Below are 15,804 nucleotides of genomic sequence, written 5' to 3'. Positions count from 1 at the left end.
TCCAGCTGAGTGAACAGACGGGGCATTGGTTTAATGTCTTATCTGAAAGACGGCACCACTGACAGTGCACTAGAGTGTCAGCCTAGATTTATGTGCTCAAGTCCCTGGAGTGGGACTTGAACCCACAACCTTCTGACTCAGAGGCGAGTGTGCTGCCAACTGAGCCAGGGATGATACGTCCAGGACAGGATGTTATTCATGCACACTTTTTATTGGTATTGCAGTCGTTGATTTTTTTTAGGTCAGGTATTCAGCTGCTACAATTCTGCATTACCCTACATGGTTCAGACACAGCAGTTCATCCATTTAACTGTGCAGCGCTTGCCTACTGCATCAGCTCTGTGATTTTAATCTCTCTCTGAGTCCTCTGAGCTGCACCTGACTAATTACATCCTGGATTCGAGGCATTTTTTGCACTGGATCTAATTCCAGTGGGGGCTCAGCCTACGACTGCCTGAGTTTGATTCATTAACTGTCCTGTAAAAATCATTCGGCATCACCCTTGGGATTCTACTTTTTACACTACCACTGTGTTAATCCAGCAATTATCAGAGATTTGAATAATTAATCATTACTGGCTCCTTCGTCCAACAAAATGATACATGAAGCAACACTTAAAAGGAGATTATTTCTTTTTTTAAAGCATCAAACACAAAACAAAATTTGGAAAAAATATTCCAACTGCAAAATTAAAAATTAACTATTTTTAGAAGAATGATCTGGAATAGAATCAACAATTTAAGTTGCAAATGCTTCATCAGCCTTCACACGTTGCTCTGATTATTACCTTGTTTAGTTATTTATGTTCAAGTTTTGGTAGATTGAGTTTTTGGGTATCTAAAGAATGAATCTGAATGCTCATAAGCAAATGTGGTTTTACTTGAAGTACATGCTTCCTTCAGGAACAGCAAACATTGTGATGCTGGCTATTCCTGTTCAAAAGGGAAATGGTACACATGGATTTTAACACATCTCCATTTATAGGCCACACTGAAGATAATTTGAATTTAGATACAGAACAAACATTAATAATTAATGTACAATCTTCAAAGATACTTTATACAAAAATGTAATTACAAAATCAAATTATTTTTAAACTGTATTTTTTATTTTCAAAATGTAGTGATGTTTTCTGCAAATCATGAGGTCTAGCTAAGACTCTAACGACTGTCATTTAGACTCCGTTGTCCTGTAAAAATGAGCTTTCCTAGCCAATAGATGGAACGCTTCATAGTAACCAAATGCTCAATCTCATTATGCAGGGTAGAGAGGAAACACTGGCTGAGGTCAGTCCAGTCCTATGGAAGCATACAGCTTGACAGCTGTTGTGCAGTTGTCTGTGTTCAATCTCACAGCAAAAAGATTTGTTGAATGGTGGAACTCTTCTTAAGAGGAGAAATGCGGCTTACAATTTAGAAATCTGCTGATTACTATTATATGCAACTGACGAGTGCCATTTTCATTATTCTATCAAAGGGCACACTTAACAGAAATCATATTCATACTACATTTCACCTTTAGCTATAATCTGTGAATCAACACCCAATTCAATACCAAGATTCATCAGTTCATTCAAACCATTTCACATCGAGGTAATCTACAATAGAAACAAATTGGCCCTGAATTTGCGGTCAGCATCAAAGCAACAGCGCCTGCCGGTGACCTCAAAGAAAACTGCCCACAAAGATCTAGTGATCTCAGTGATGTCAATTTCAGCTCTCCCAACCTTAGTTTGAATCTGGGGCCAAATCAAACTAATCACCAGTGTCCAGCAACAGTGATTTCAGGAAGTTGGCTAAGCAGCCAATCATATTGAAACATTCTCATAGACAGCAAACCAGGAAGTAAAATACACAGATTATAATTTATTTGTAATAAATTTTAGAGAGCAAAATAAATATTAAGACATACATATAGGATTAAGGTAGAAGCTGAAATATCATAAACAAACTTCTAAAAACATATACATTAAAAACTTGCAATTCTTAATCATATTAATGAAAAAAGTTGGCATCCCACAAAAATTAAATTTGAGTTCAGGGCCAGAACAATTGTTCAGCAGTCAGTACACGGTTAAACCCCAGTTACACCTCTTCCAACAGGGTTTTTTTTAACAGCAACCTTCCATCGTTAAAGAAGAAGTTGTATATAAAACCCTGGTTAGACCACACTTGGAGTACTGTGAACAGTTCTGGGCACCACACCTTAGGAAGGATTTATTGGCCTTGGAGAGAGGGCAGTGTAGGTTTACCAGAATAATACCTGGACTTCAAGGGTTTAATTACGAGAAGAGATTTCACAAATTAGGGTTGTATTCCTGAAAATTTATAAGGTCAAGGGGTGATCTGATCAAAGTTTTCAAGATATTAAGGGGAACAGATAGGGTAGCTAGAGAGAAAATATTTCCAATGGTTGGGGGGGTCTAGGACCAGGCGGCATAATCTAAAAATTAGAACCAGATATTTCAGGAGTGAAATTAGGAAACACTTCTGCACACAAAGGGTGGTAGAAGATTGGAACTCTCTTCCACAAACAGCAATTGATGCTCGATCAATTGTTAACTTTAAATCTGAGATTGATAGATTTTTGTTAACCAAAGGTATTAAGGGATATGGGCCAAGGCAGGTATATGGAGTAAGGTCACAGATCAACCATAGTCTCATTGAATGGCAGAAAAGGCTTGAGGGGCTCAACAGCCTACTCCTGTTTCTATGTTCCTAAGTTTTCATCAGTTCAAGTAATTTGAATAGATTGCTGGCTCTGGAGAGCTCCACAGTACAATCTGTGGCGGAGCAGCAAATGATTGACCACAGCTTCAGGCTTTTTGCATTTATCTGCGCATGTGCTAGATCCTGAAATTGCTGTCAGTTTCAGAGGGGTAATTGCGGCAAACACTGACAGTTTTGCTATCATTATCACCTCAAAGTCCGGGCCAATGACTACCAAATCACTCACACTGTGCCAAAGCAAGATCAGCACCAAAATAGTACTCATCTGAATTAAAAGCAGCTTTGACAATAGACTGAAGACAAAAATAAAACTTGCCTCTGGTTATGAAGTTAACTTTTGTTATAGCAGCAGCTCCATTTCTTGCTGCACCTAATCATTTATTTTCCTACTCTCCTGAAGACAGTAAGACAAATGGTCGCGATTACCACCGGCTCTCTGGTATCTCACCCAAGTGACTATTCTTCATGCGAAAGCCTGAGAAAGCGAGTGTCAGCAGGTTACTTAATTGTGGGGAGCATTACAGCTGGGTGCAATTATGTCTTTGCACTCAATACCACGATCCCATGACTGCTGCATTTCCCTTACAGCACTGTCGCTGGGAGTAGTCCTGACTTCTACTGCAACTCTAAGGTAAATGAGTTCGTGTGATTACCTCTGGGCACTTGTTTCCCCCCTCCCTAACCCCCGCAAGAACCACAGTGTCAGCAAATGGAAATGGCTCGGCAACACTAATTGGTATTTGCATGGCTAACAGCTGTTCAATCCGTGTTCTCCAGTTGTTGGCCAGAAAATGAAAGCCATAATCGTTAACGTGCAGTTGTTTTCATATGGACCCTGGTGCTCTGAAACCTAGCCCTTAGCAGAAATAAGGAAGAGTGCAGGAGCCAAAATTAAAAAAATAGAACTGCTTGTACCTAATCAGGTTCTATATCTCATAATACACAATTCTTAGCTCAGAGTTATAGAACCAAATAATGAGAAATAGGGGCCAACTTTCATCTCACTGCCGCCTTTTTTCCCCCCCCAGAGGGAACGGGATGGAAGTGAGACAAAAGTCAGAAAAAAAAGTTTCCGCTCATGGTTCGGCTGTTGCGATTTTCAAGAGGATCTTGATTTAGGTGACCAGCTTCCCTTCCAGAAATAGACTGGATAGAGCCTCAAGCATATCTTAAATTAGGGTCCTATGACTGATTTAGGACTCCAGTGCAATCTTGGGCTTCCACCGGACAGAGCTGTGCAAGTCCGCTTAGAAAACATGAGGGCAACAGTTTTTTTTTTAATAAATCGACTTTTGTTGGGCCAGGAGGGTCATGAATGCTCATCTTGCCTGCTACCAGTCAATTCCGCGGCCCCGTAACACCTGCCCCTTCCTTTAAGATGTCCCTGCCAGCCAAGCTTCGTGGAGGAACCGTTGGATTTTCTGCTCCCCTCCCGTCACCGCCCCCCCCCCACCCAACCGAATCAGCATTCATTTAGCACTAGCAGTTCGATGGTTTTATTTAAATGAGGCCTGATCAACAAAACGGACTGGCTCTCCTGCAGGCAATGGATCGCTTCACCCACCAAGTGTCCGAAGTATGCTCGAAATGAAAATCACCCCCGTAATGTTTTATACACCACAGTGCTTTCCGAAACCTCCAATAAATAGATGCAGCAATCACAGATTTCAAGTTCTGATGCATAAATATGAATTTAGCAGCCATCAGATGAAATACTGTCAGTCATAATAAAATAATGATCTTAGATTTATTTAAAAGTTCATGAATCTAAAGTAACAGTTTTGTTCCCAGTATTTCTCAGTACAAAACCAGCCTGAGGCAATAGCACATACTGAAATGCAAATTGAGTCAAAAAACAAACAAATTAAGAAGTAATTGACAAAATGGTATTAATCAGAGTGCTCAAATAAAAACTGCCATAAAATATTATTTTATATTCTTGTCCTTGTTCTTGCCACTTATTCAAAATACTTCTATCTACGCACTTTGAATATTCTCACCAGGGACCTATAATTGTTAGCATAAAATTGTGCCATCTTTTTAAATGGAATAGGATATATACTTGAAAATGAAAATTTTGCAGGGCTATGGGGCTAGAGCAGGGTAATGTCAGTTTTCATATTTCAAAGTGGTTGCCAATGGACAGACCACATGCTATTCAATTATAGGGTAGTAAGGATAAGTAAAGGATGACTCGCTCCAGGACCACTGAAGCACCTTAGAGCTTTCAAATCACGAGCTGTGCAAGCAGTCACCTGGGAAATGGTCCGCTGGTGGTCCTTTCAGCTGGGAAATGGTGCACAGTGTTAGACCAAAAGTAAGGGAAATAATAAATTAAAATTATTGCTCAAAAACAGGAAGGTAAGTTTCCTTGACAGTTCAGTGTCTAAGTGCGCCATCTAGTATTATAGGCCTAATTTCTGATCGAGGCTGAACCACCTCAGAATACGAGTTGAAAGCAGCATCTCCCAATTTGCATAATGGTTCAGTGGATAAATATACCAATCTGGAAATTTCATGGGGCACTTGAGATTGCATGCTTAGCAGAAGGACACACACGCACCTCTCCAAGAAGATTGTACTGAATTAATGCCATTTCAACACTGCATACGGAGAATGAGTCTATTTTTCACCAGTTCAAAGTCTTTTATAATTTGATCGGTTAGATTCATCCTGTACATCTTATTTTGTCCACAAATATTAATGACCAAATGTAGAGCTCACCTGTTCCAGTTTCCAATGGAATTCAGCTGGACGAAAAGTATCAACTTGGTCCAAATCTCTACGGAGCAAGAACACCAGCCGGCAGTTGTGGACATACAGTGCGTAATGGTGACGATTCATCTCTAAAGGCAAAAATGAAATTAGTCAACAGGAAGCCTGCACTATTCAAGTTATCATCTACCATCTTATAGTGACGAATAGAGATTGGCACCCTTACTATAACATTCTTTAGGATGCTTTAATTAAAACAAAATTGGAGGATTTGCTGGTGGCATTTCTGTGGCATGATAATAGAATTAACTATAATAAACGAGTAAACAATTTTAGCACATCAACGGGATAGGGTTTGAGAGCAAACATTTCCTATCTGACAGACATGGGAGAAACAGAAGACATAATCAAAATGCATTACAATTGGGAAAAAAAATTCTTGATTAATTCACGGGATTTGGGCATCGCTGGCAAGGCCAGCATTTATTGGCCATCTCTAATTGCCCTTGAGAAAGTAGTGGTGAGCCACCTTCTTGAACTGCTGCAGTCCGTGAGGTGAAGGCACTCGGACAGTGTTGTTAGGTAGGGAGTTCCAGGATTTTGACCCAGCAACAATGAAGGAATAGTAATATACGTCCAAGTCAGAATGGCGTGTGACTTGGAGAGGAACTTGCAGGTGGTGGTGTTCCCATACGTCTGCTGCCCTTGTCCTTCTAGGTGGTGGAGGTTGCAGGTTTGGGAGGTGCTATCGAAGAAACCTTGGCGAGTTGCTGCAGTGCATCTTATAGATAGTACACACTGCAGCTAAGATGCACCGGTAGTGAAGGGTGTGAATTTTTAAGGGCGTGCATAGGGTATCAATCAAGCGAGCTGCTTTGTCCTGGATGGTGTTGAGCTCCTTAAATGTTGTTGGAGCTGCACTCATCCAGGCAAGTGGAGAGTATTCCATCACACTCTTTACTTGTGCCTTGTAGATGGTTTAAAGGCTTTGGGGAGTCAGGACGTGAGACACTTGGTGCAAAATATCCAGCCTCTGACCTGTTCTTGTAGCTACAGTATTTATGTGGCTGGTCCAGTTAAGTTTTTGGACAATGGCAACTCCCAGGATGTTGATGGTGATGGATTTGATAATGTTAAGGCCATTGAATGTCAAGGGGAGATGGTCAGACTTTCTATTGTTGGAGATAGTCATTGCCTGGCATTTGTATGGCACAAATATTACTTGCCATTTATCAGCCCAAGCCTAAATTTCATCCAGGTCTTGCTGTATACAGGCATGGACTATTTCATTATCTGGGGAGTTGTGAATAGAATTGAACACTGTGCAATGATCAGCGAACATCCGCACTTCTGACCTTATGATGGAGAAAAGGTAATTGATGAGGCAGCTGAAGATGGTTGGGCCTAGGACACTGCCCTGAGGAACTCCTGTAGCAATGTGCTGGGGCTGAGATGACGCAACAACCACAACCATCTTCCTTTGTGCTAGGCATGACTCCAGCCAGTGGAGAGTTTTCCCCGATTCCCATTGACTTCAATTTTACTGGGGCTCCTTGAGACCACAATCAGTCAAATGCTGCCTTGATGTCAAGAGCAGTCACTCTCACCTCAAGAACATGGTAGTGGATTGTTTAAAACAGAATAATGATTAATAGAGAAAACAAAAAATGAACCAAATCACCATGACTTATATTTTGCAAAATACCTGCCTGACAGGGCAGATAAGGCATTTCAGTTGAGGAAATTAAAATATTGCCTTAACATCAAATTATGGGTTAACAGGTTCATATAAAAATCCAGAAAAGATGAAAAACATTAACATTTAGTGGAGATAGTTTCAGTTGTACCTTTGTTTTGGGCTTAGAGCTGTCAAGATTATACATGTGATTATGTAGTTTACGTTTTTAATGTCGCTGTATCAGCAGTTATTTGCATTAAACACATAATATAACAACGGCTGCTACATACAAATTAATCTTTGGTGTATCCAATCATCGTCAAATACTGAGTTGCAAAGATTTCAACAGAAGTGTGCTGCTGAGCTGTCCACCTTATGAGAAGATAAAATCTGCAGAATGTGGTGGTTACTGACAAACATTCGGAAAAGGAACAGATTTCAGCCAAATTCAGGATCAATCTGACCTCCAGTTATCTCTGTAAATGAAGTTTAACTTGATTTACAGAATCATTAGTCAATTCATCCGCCAGCTGACGACACAAATTGCTTGCATCACACAGTGCACCTGTTTTATCAGAATTGCAGAGAATGGTTTCCTTTTCTGCTCTCAGCCCTGGACTGGGTCCATGCCTCATCCACGTTGTGATAGTAAATTGATCCGAGAGATTTGCGGGCATCACCCCATCCGGAATCTTTGCAGCGTGCTTGCCATCAAACTTGAAGATCAAGTCACTGTCATGCTCGTTGTCCATCAAGAGATTAGAGGTCCAGTTTGATAAACCATAAGGTGCTGGAAGCAAGTCAACACTCCCTGAAGAGGCGCCTGGAGATTGAATACAATTAAGAACAGGATAATTCAGAGGTCAATTTAAAGTTGCTGAATTTACCTTCAAGAAGTTCAAACTTTGTTAAGTAAAATGATTGAGATTTCAGAAAACTGTAGGACCCATCTGATAAATTAATGAACATAAAATAACACACAACAAATAATTACTTAGTTGAAACAGGACATTAATGCACAGAGCAAATCTTTCAGTTCAAAAAATTAGTTATTTATTATGCTTTTGTACCATATTTGTACAACTTGTCAGGGATTCCGATGTGAAAAAGTTGCATCCACTATTGAAATCATCCTGAATATTTTTTGGTATATGGTTGTTGTCAATGGGAGGAGAATGTTGACATTCATGGATAAGTAACTAATGCACACTTGAACTATATAATAATCGTTTGTCACAACATTAGCTTGCTGGAGTCTCACATTACTAAGAAAACACAGAGGATGTTAAAATAAAAGGTTATTTCGGCTAGCATTATGCTTTGTGAGGCAAAATAGTTAAACAATGGCAGTTACAGAATTATTGAAATAAAATAAATACAAAAAGAATAACTAGGTAAACCTCAACATTTCACCTCTCTTGCAGGCTTGAAAGCATTAACTGGTTTATATTACTAGACACTGGCATACTACCAATCCTAGAAGAGGTGAGATTTTATTCCCCCCCATGGATTTGTTGGGCCGAATGGCATGTTTCTGTGCCATATATCTTATGTAATGTAATACCTCCCAAATTTTGTCTCATTTATCGCCTGATCGTCCAAAGACTGTCACTAATACACAAATGTTAGCATTTCCTTGCCTCTCTGCTAACCCATTTTCTTATGCTAGCCTTGGGCTAGAAATTCACTTGGTTAGTGCTACACGTTAGTGCCCGAATGGGGCATTAATGGGCCGCTAATTGCTTACCGCCCGAGCGCCGCACTGTTGATGTCTGCTGCAAACTTCATTGGTGGTTTAGCTGCAGTAAGACCTCCCTGCTCCTACAAATCCCCTAGCTATGAAGGCCAACATACTACTTGCCTTCTTCGTCGCCTGCTGTACCTGCATGCCAACTTTCAATGACTGATGAACCATGACACCCAGGTCTCATTGCACCTCCCCTTTTCCTAATCTGCCACCATTCAGATACTATTCTGCCTTTGTGTTTTTGCCCTCAAAGTGGATAACCTCACATTTATCCACAATATACTGCATCTGCCATGCACTTGCCCACTCACCCAACCTGTCCAAGTCACCCAACAGCCACTTAGCCAGTTTAGTGTCATCTGCAAACGTGGAGATATTACACTTAATTCCTTCATCTAAATCATTAATGTATATTGTAAAGAGCTGGGGTCCCAGCACTGAGCCCTGCGGCACCCCACAAGTCACTGCCTGCCATTCTGAAAAGGACCCGTTTATCCCGACATTCTGCTTCCTGTCGGCCAACCAGTTCTCTATCCACGTCAGTACATTACCCCCAACACCATGTGCTTTGATTTGGCACACCAATCTCTTGTGTGGGACTTTGTCTAAAGCCTTTTGAAAGTCCAAATACACCACATCCACTGGTTCTCCCTTGTCCACTCGACCAGTTACATCCTCAAAAAATTCCAGAAGATTTGCCAAGCATGATTCCCCTTTCATAAATCCATGCTGACTTGAACCGATCCTGTCACTGCTTTCCAAATGCGCTGCTATTTCATCTTTAATTATTGATTCCAACATTTTCCCCACTACTGATGTCAGGCTAACCAGTCTATAATTCCCCGTTTTCTCTCTCCATTCTTTTATAAAAAGTGGTGTTACATTAGCTACCCTCCAGTCCATAGGAACTGATCCAAAGTCGATATACAGTCGGAAAATGATCAATGCATACACTATTTCTATGGCCACTTCCTTAAGTACTCTGGGATGCAGACTATCAGGCCCTGGGGATTTATCGGCCTTCAATCCCATCAATTTCCCTAATTAATTTCCCGCCTAATAAGGATATCCTTCAGTTCCTCCTTCTCACTAGACCCTCGGTCCCCTAGTACTTCCGGAAGGTTATTTGTGTCTTCCTTCATGAAGACAGAACCAAAGTATTTGTTCAACTGGTCTTCCATTTCTTTGTTCCCCATTATAAATTTACCTGAATCTGACTGCAAGGGACCTACATTTGTCTTCACGAATCTTTTTCTCTTCACATATTTATAGAAGCTTTTGCAGTCAGTTTTTTATGTTCCCCGCAAGCTTCCTCTGATACTCTATTTTCCCCCTCCGAATGAAACCCTTTGTCCTCCTCTGCTGAATTCTAAATATCTCCCAGTCCTCAGGATTGCTGCTTTTTCTGGCCAATTTATATGCCTCTTCCTTGGATTTAACACTATCCTTAATTTCCCTTGTTAACCATGGGTGAGCCACCTTCCCCGTTTTATTTTTACTCCAGACAGGGGATGTACAATTGTTGAAGTTCATGCATGTGATCTTTAAATGTTTGCCATTGCCTATCCACCGTCAACCCTTTGAGTATCATTTTGCCAGTTTATTCTAGCCAATTCACGCCTCAAACCATCGAAGTTACCTTTCCTTAAGTTCAGGACCCTAGTCTCTGAATTAACTGTGTCACTCTCCATCTTAATAAAGAATTCTACCATATTATGGTCACTCTTCCCCAAGGGGTCTTGCACAATAAGATTGCTAAATAGTCCTTTCTCATTACACATCACCCAGTCTAGGATGGCCAGCCCTCGAGTTGGTTCCTCGACATATTGGTCGAGAAAACCATCCCTAATACACTCCAGGAAATCCCGCTCCACCATATTGCTACCAGTTTGGTTAGCCCAATCAATATGTAGATTAAAGTCGCCCATGATAACTGCTGTACTTTTATTGCATGCATCCCTAATTTCTTGTTTGATGCTGTCCCCAACCTCACTACTACTGTTTGGTGGTCTGTACACAACACCCACGAGCGTTTTCTGCCCTTTGGTATTCTTCAGCTCCACCCATACAGATTCCACATCATCCAAGCTAATGTCCTTCCTTACTATTGCGTTAATTTCCTCTTTAACCAGTAACACTACCCCACCTCCTTTTCCTTTCTGTCTATCCTTCCTGAATGTTGAATACCCCTGGATGTTGAGTTCCCAGCCTTGGTCACCCTGGAGCCATGTCTCCGTGATGCCAATTATATCATATTCATTTATTGCTGCCTGTGCAGTTAATTCTTCCACATTATTACAAATACTCCTCACATTGAGACACAGACGCTTCAGGCTTGTCTTTTTAACACACTTTGCCCTTTTGGAATTTTGCTGTAATGTGGCCCTTTTTGATTTTTTCGAGGTCTCCAGGGTGACCAAGGCTGGGAACTCAACATCCAGGGGTATTCAACATTCAGAAAAGATAGACAGAAAGTAAAAGGAGGTGGTGTAGCGTTGCTGGTTAAAGAGGAAATTAATGCAATAGTAAGGAAGGACATTAGCTTGGATAATGTGGAATCTGTATGGGTGGAGCTGCGGAATACCAAAGGGCAGAAAACATCAGTGGGAGTTGCGTACAGACCACCAAACAGTAGTAGTGAGGTTGGGGACAGCATCAGACAAGAAATTAGGGATGCATGCAATAAAGGTACAGCAGTTATCATGGGCGACTTTAATCTGCATATTGATTGGGCTAACCAAACTGGTAGCAATACAGTGGAGGAAGATTTCCTGGAGTGTATTAGCGATGGTTTTCTAGACCAATATGTAGAGGAACCAACTCGAGGGCTGGCCATCCTTGACTGGGTGATGTGTCATGAGAAAGGACTAATTAGCAATCTTGTTGTGCGAGGTCCCTTGGGGAAGAATGACCATAATATGGTAGAATTCTTTATTAAGATGGAGAGTGATACAGTTAATTACTTCAGAGACCAGGGTTCTGAACTTAAGGAAAGGAATCTTCAATAGTATGAGACGTGAATTGGCTAGAATAGACTGGCAAATTATACTTAGAGGGTTGACGGTGGATAGGCAATGGCAAACATTTAAAGATCACATGGATGAACTTCAACAATTGTCCATCCCTGTCTGGAGTAAAATAAAACGGGGAAGGTGGCTCAACCGTGGTTAACAAGGGAAATTAAGGATAGTGTTAAATCCAAGAAAGAGGCATATAAATTGGCCAGAAAAAGCAGCAAACCTGAGGACTGGGAGAAATTTAGAATTCAGCAGAGGAGGACAAAAGGTTTAATTAGGAGGGGGAAAATAGAGAGTATGAGAGGAAGCTTGCTGGGAACATAAAAACTGACTGCAAAAGCTTCTGTAGATGTGTGAAGAGAAAAAGATTCGTGAAGGCAAACGTCGGTCCCTTGCAGTCAGATTCAGGTGAATTTATAATGGGGAACAAAGAAATGGCAGACCAGTTGAACAAATACTTTGGTTCCGTCTTCACGAAGGAAGACACAAATAACCTATGTTAGGTAAATTGATGGGATTGAAGGCCGATAAAGACCCAGGGCTTGATAGTCTGAATCCCAGAGTACTTAAGGAAGTAGCCCTAGAAATAGTGGATGCATTGGTGATCATTTTCCAACAATTTATCAACTCTGGATCAATTCCTATGGACTGGAGGGTAGCTAATGTAACACCATTTTTTAAAAAAGGAGGCAGAGAGAAAACAGGTAATTATAGACCGGTTAGCCTGACATCAGTAGTGGGGAAAATGTTGGAATCAATTATTAAAGATGAAATAGCAGTGCATTTGGAAAGCAGTCACAGGGTCGGTCCAAGTCAGCATGGATTTATGAAAGGGAAATCATGCTTGGCAAATCTTCTGGAATTTTTTGAGGATGTAACTAGTAGAATGAACAAGGGAGAACCAGTGGATGTGGTGTATTTGGACTTTCAAAAGGCTTTTGACAAGGTCCCACACAAGAGATTGGTGTGCAAAATTAAAGCACACGGTATTGGGGGTAATGTACTGACATAGATAGAGAACTGGTTGGCAGACAGGAAGCAGAGAGTCGGGATAATCGGGTCCTTTTCAGAATGGTAGGCAGTGACTAGTGGGGCTTAGTGCTGGGACCTCAGCTATTTACAAAACACATTAATGATTTAGATGAAGGAATTGAGTGTAATATCTCCAAGTTTGCAGATTACACTAAGCTGGGTGGCGGTGTGAGCTGCGAGGAGGACGCTAAGAGGCTGCAGGGTGACTTGGACAGGTTAGGTGAGTGGACAAATGCATGGCAGATGCAGTATAATATGGATAAATGTGAGGTTATCCACTTTGGGGGCAAAAACAAAGGCAGAATATTATCTGAATGGCGGCAGATTAGGAAAAGGGGAGGTGCAGTGAGACCTGGGTGTCATGGTACATCAGTCATTGAAAGTTGGCATGCAGGTACAGCAGGTGGTGAAGAAGGCAAATGGTATTTTGGCCTTCATAGCTAGGGGATTTGAGTACAGGAGCAGGGAGGTCTTACTGCAGTTGTACAGGGCTTTGGTGAGGCCTCACCTGGAATATTGTGTTCAGTTTTGGTCTCCTAATCTGAGGAAGGACGTTCTTGCTATTGAGAGAGTGCAGCGAAGGTTCACCAAACTGATTCCCGGGATGGCAGGACTGACATATGAGGAGAGACTGGGCCTATATTCACTGGAGTTTAGAAGGATGCGAGGGGATCTCATAGAAACATATAAAATTCTGACAGGACTGGACAGGTTAGATGCAGGAAGAATGTTCCCGATGTTGGGGAAGTCCAGAACCAGGGGACACAGTCTAAGTATAAGGGGTAAGCCATTTAGGACCGAGATGAGGAGAACCTTCTTCACTCAGAGTTGTTAACCTGTGTAATTCCCTACCGCAGAGAGTTGTTGATGCCAGTTCCTTCGATATATTCAAGAGGGAGTTAGATATGGCCCTTATGGTTAATGGGATCAAGGGGTATGGAGAGAAAGCAGGAAAGGGGTCCTGAGGTGAATGATCAGTCATGATGTTATTGAATGGTGGTGCAGGCTCAAAGGGCCGAATGGCCTACTCCTGCACCTATTTTCTATGGTTCTATGTTTCTATGAACCCGAACTTCACTCCTTTCGTCTGCTGTAGTGCCTGGTGCCGTCACCGACAGGAAGAGCAAACATTCCATGGAAGCTCCAGGGGCGATATTATAAAGCAGGATCAGGTGGGTGTTCAGTGTAAAATCTTTTAACATTGCTGTGATTCTGTGAGGTCTGACATACTGCTGCTGATGTTCCCAATGCTCCCTTCAACTTTCTCCCATTTTTCGGGTGGTCCAGCTGACCTCCCCTTTAGGTGCTAGGATGCCAGTTTCCGAACGCCAGACCTTCATTATCCCTGCAGCATGACCGCCTCATCGCATCCTAAGAGTAGCGTGGAAAGTTTCACTTAGCGCTCCATTCCCCTCTTGGGGTGTGAATAATGAATATTCTGGTTAGAAGCGATAAACATCGACAGGTACTAAATTTACTCATCAACATCATAGGCCATCCCTCGAAGCGAGGATGACTTGCTTCCATGCCAAAAAGGGATGAGTTCACAGGTGTTTCAATGAAGGACCTAATATTCCAGATCCTGAACTGCATCGTGAAGGGTGGAAGGTGCCTGTGCGTGGATTTTTTTAACGTGTGGTGGCCGTTGCACACCAGCCACCACACAAGCTTGACAGAGCTAGGTCTTGGTCCAATGGCAAGGATTACCCAAGACTACTGGAGACCAGCTCTGCTGCACAGACCGAGCGCGCACATATTGCAGTGTGGGCTGGCCCGTGCTGCCCCTGGGCCCTCGCTAAATTTACTAATCAGGCGGTGTTGCCACCTCAAAATGGGGGATACAGAATATACCACTCAATGAATTTTAATGGATTATTTTTAAATTAATGATGTATCATTCAATGCCTGTCAACACCCAACATCATCATGCATGGACTTTTCAACAGGAATCAGCAGTGATTGGGCTGAGAGTTTTGGTCATTTCACCCACCCACCCTCCTCTCTCCTTTGTTGAGGACAGCTTTAGCACACAATCATCATCTCAGGTGAAATTAATTCACTCAACAGCAGGGATTGGACCTTACACCATCCAACGGAATCCTGAACTGCTACTTTTATTTACTGAGGTTTTGTAGAACAATTTCCAAACAATGAATTAAAAATCTGTGTGTAGAGGGAAAGTAATTTGAACTGGAAATTCTTCCCCTTTATAGAGTATCGTTCTCAGTGACTCGGAGACTTGAGTTGCTGAAGTCCAGGCTGACACTCCAGTGTAGTACTGAGTGCGTGCTGCACTGTTGGAAGTGCCATCTTTCAGATGAGACATTAAATCGAGGTCCCATCTGCTCTCTCAGTTGGACACAAACTGGCACTATTTAGAAGAAGAGCAGGGGAGTTATCCTTGGTGCCCCAGCCAATATTTATCGCTCAATCAACATCACTAAAACAGATTATCTAGCCATTATCACATTGCTGTTTGTAGGAGCTTGATGGGCACAAATTTCCTGTCACATTTCCTACATTACAACAGTGACTAAGTTTCAAAAAGTACTTCATTGGCTGTAAAGTGCTTTGGGACATCTGGTAGTCATGAAAGGCACTATTTAAATGCAAGTCATTCTTTCACTACAACAGCCTTTTAGAATCCTACTTACTCTGAACATTTGGCACTATTCTTTTAAGGACCCAACTATGTGCACTAACTGAATGGCTGCTGTTTCTCTGATTGGCTCTCCAATATCCCATGACCTATTGCTGATTGGTCCCCTTGGAGGATAAGCCACACCCTGAAGTTTCTCTGGAATGTGTAAATGGAACAGCCCAGCCTCAGATCTGACTGACTTTGCAAATTGTAATATGTTCCTTTCTGACTTCAGAAGCCAGCGA

General features: G+C 41.8%; 1 protein-coding gene across 1 annotated transcript in view; it reads right to left on the bottom strand.

Moving 5' to 3' along the window:
* Positions 1–15,804, bottom strand: part of clstn2a (calsyntenin 2a) — a 405,371-nt gene that overhangs the window by 129,264 nt on the left and 260,303 nt on the right. Inside the window, exons 7-8 of the mRNA XM_070884086.1 lie at positions 7,688–7,945; positions 5,454–5,575 (exon numbers count right to left, since the gene is read on the bottom strand). Coding sequence (XP_070740187.1) covers positions 5,454–5,575; positions 7,688–7,945 — 380 coding nt within the window. The remainder of the gene's footprint in view (positions 1–5,453; positions 5,576–7,687; positions 7,946–15,804) is intronic.

Source organism: Pristiophorus japonicus, chromosome 6 (genome assembly GCF_044704955.1).
Source record: "Pristiophorus japonicus isolate sPriJap1 chromosome 6, sPriJap1.hap1, whole genome shotgun sequence".
Lineage (NCBI taxonomy): Eukaryota > Metazoa > Chordata > Chondrichthyes > Pristiophoridae > Pristiophorus > Pristiophorus japonicus.
Note: the sequence above shows the minus strand (reverse complement) of the source record. Positions and strands in the feature narration are given on the sequence as shown.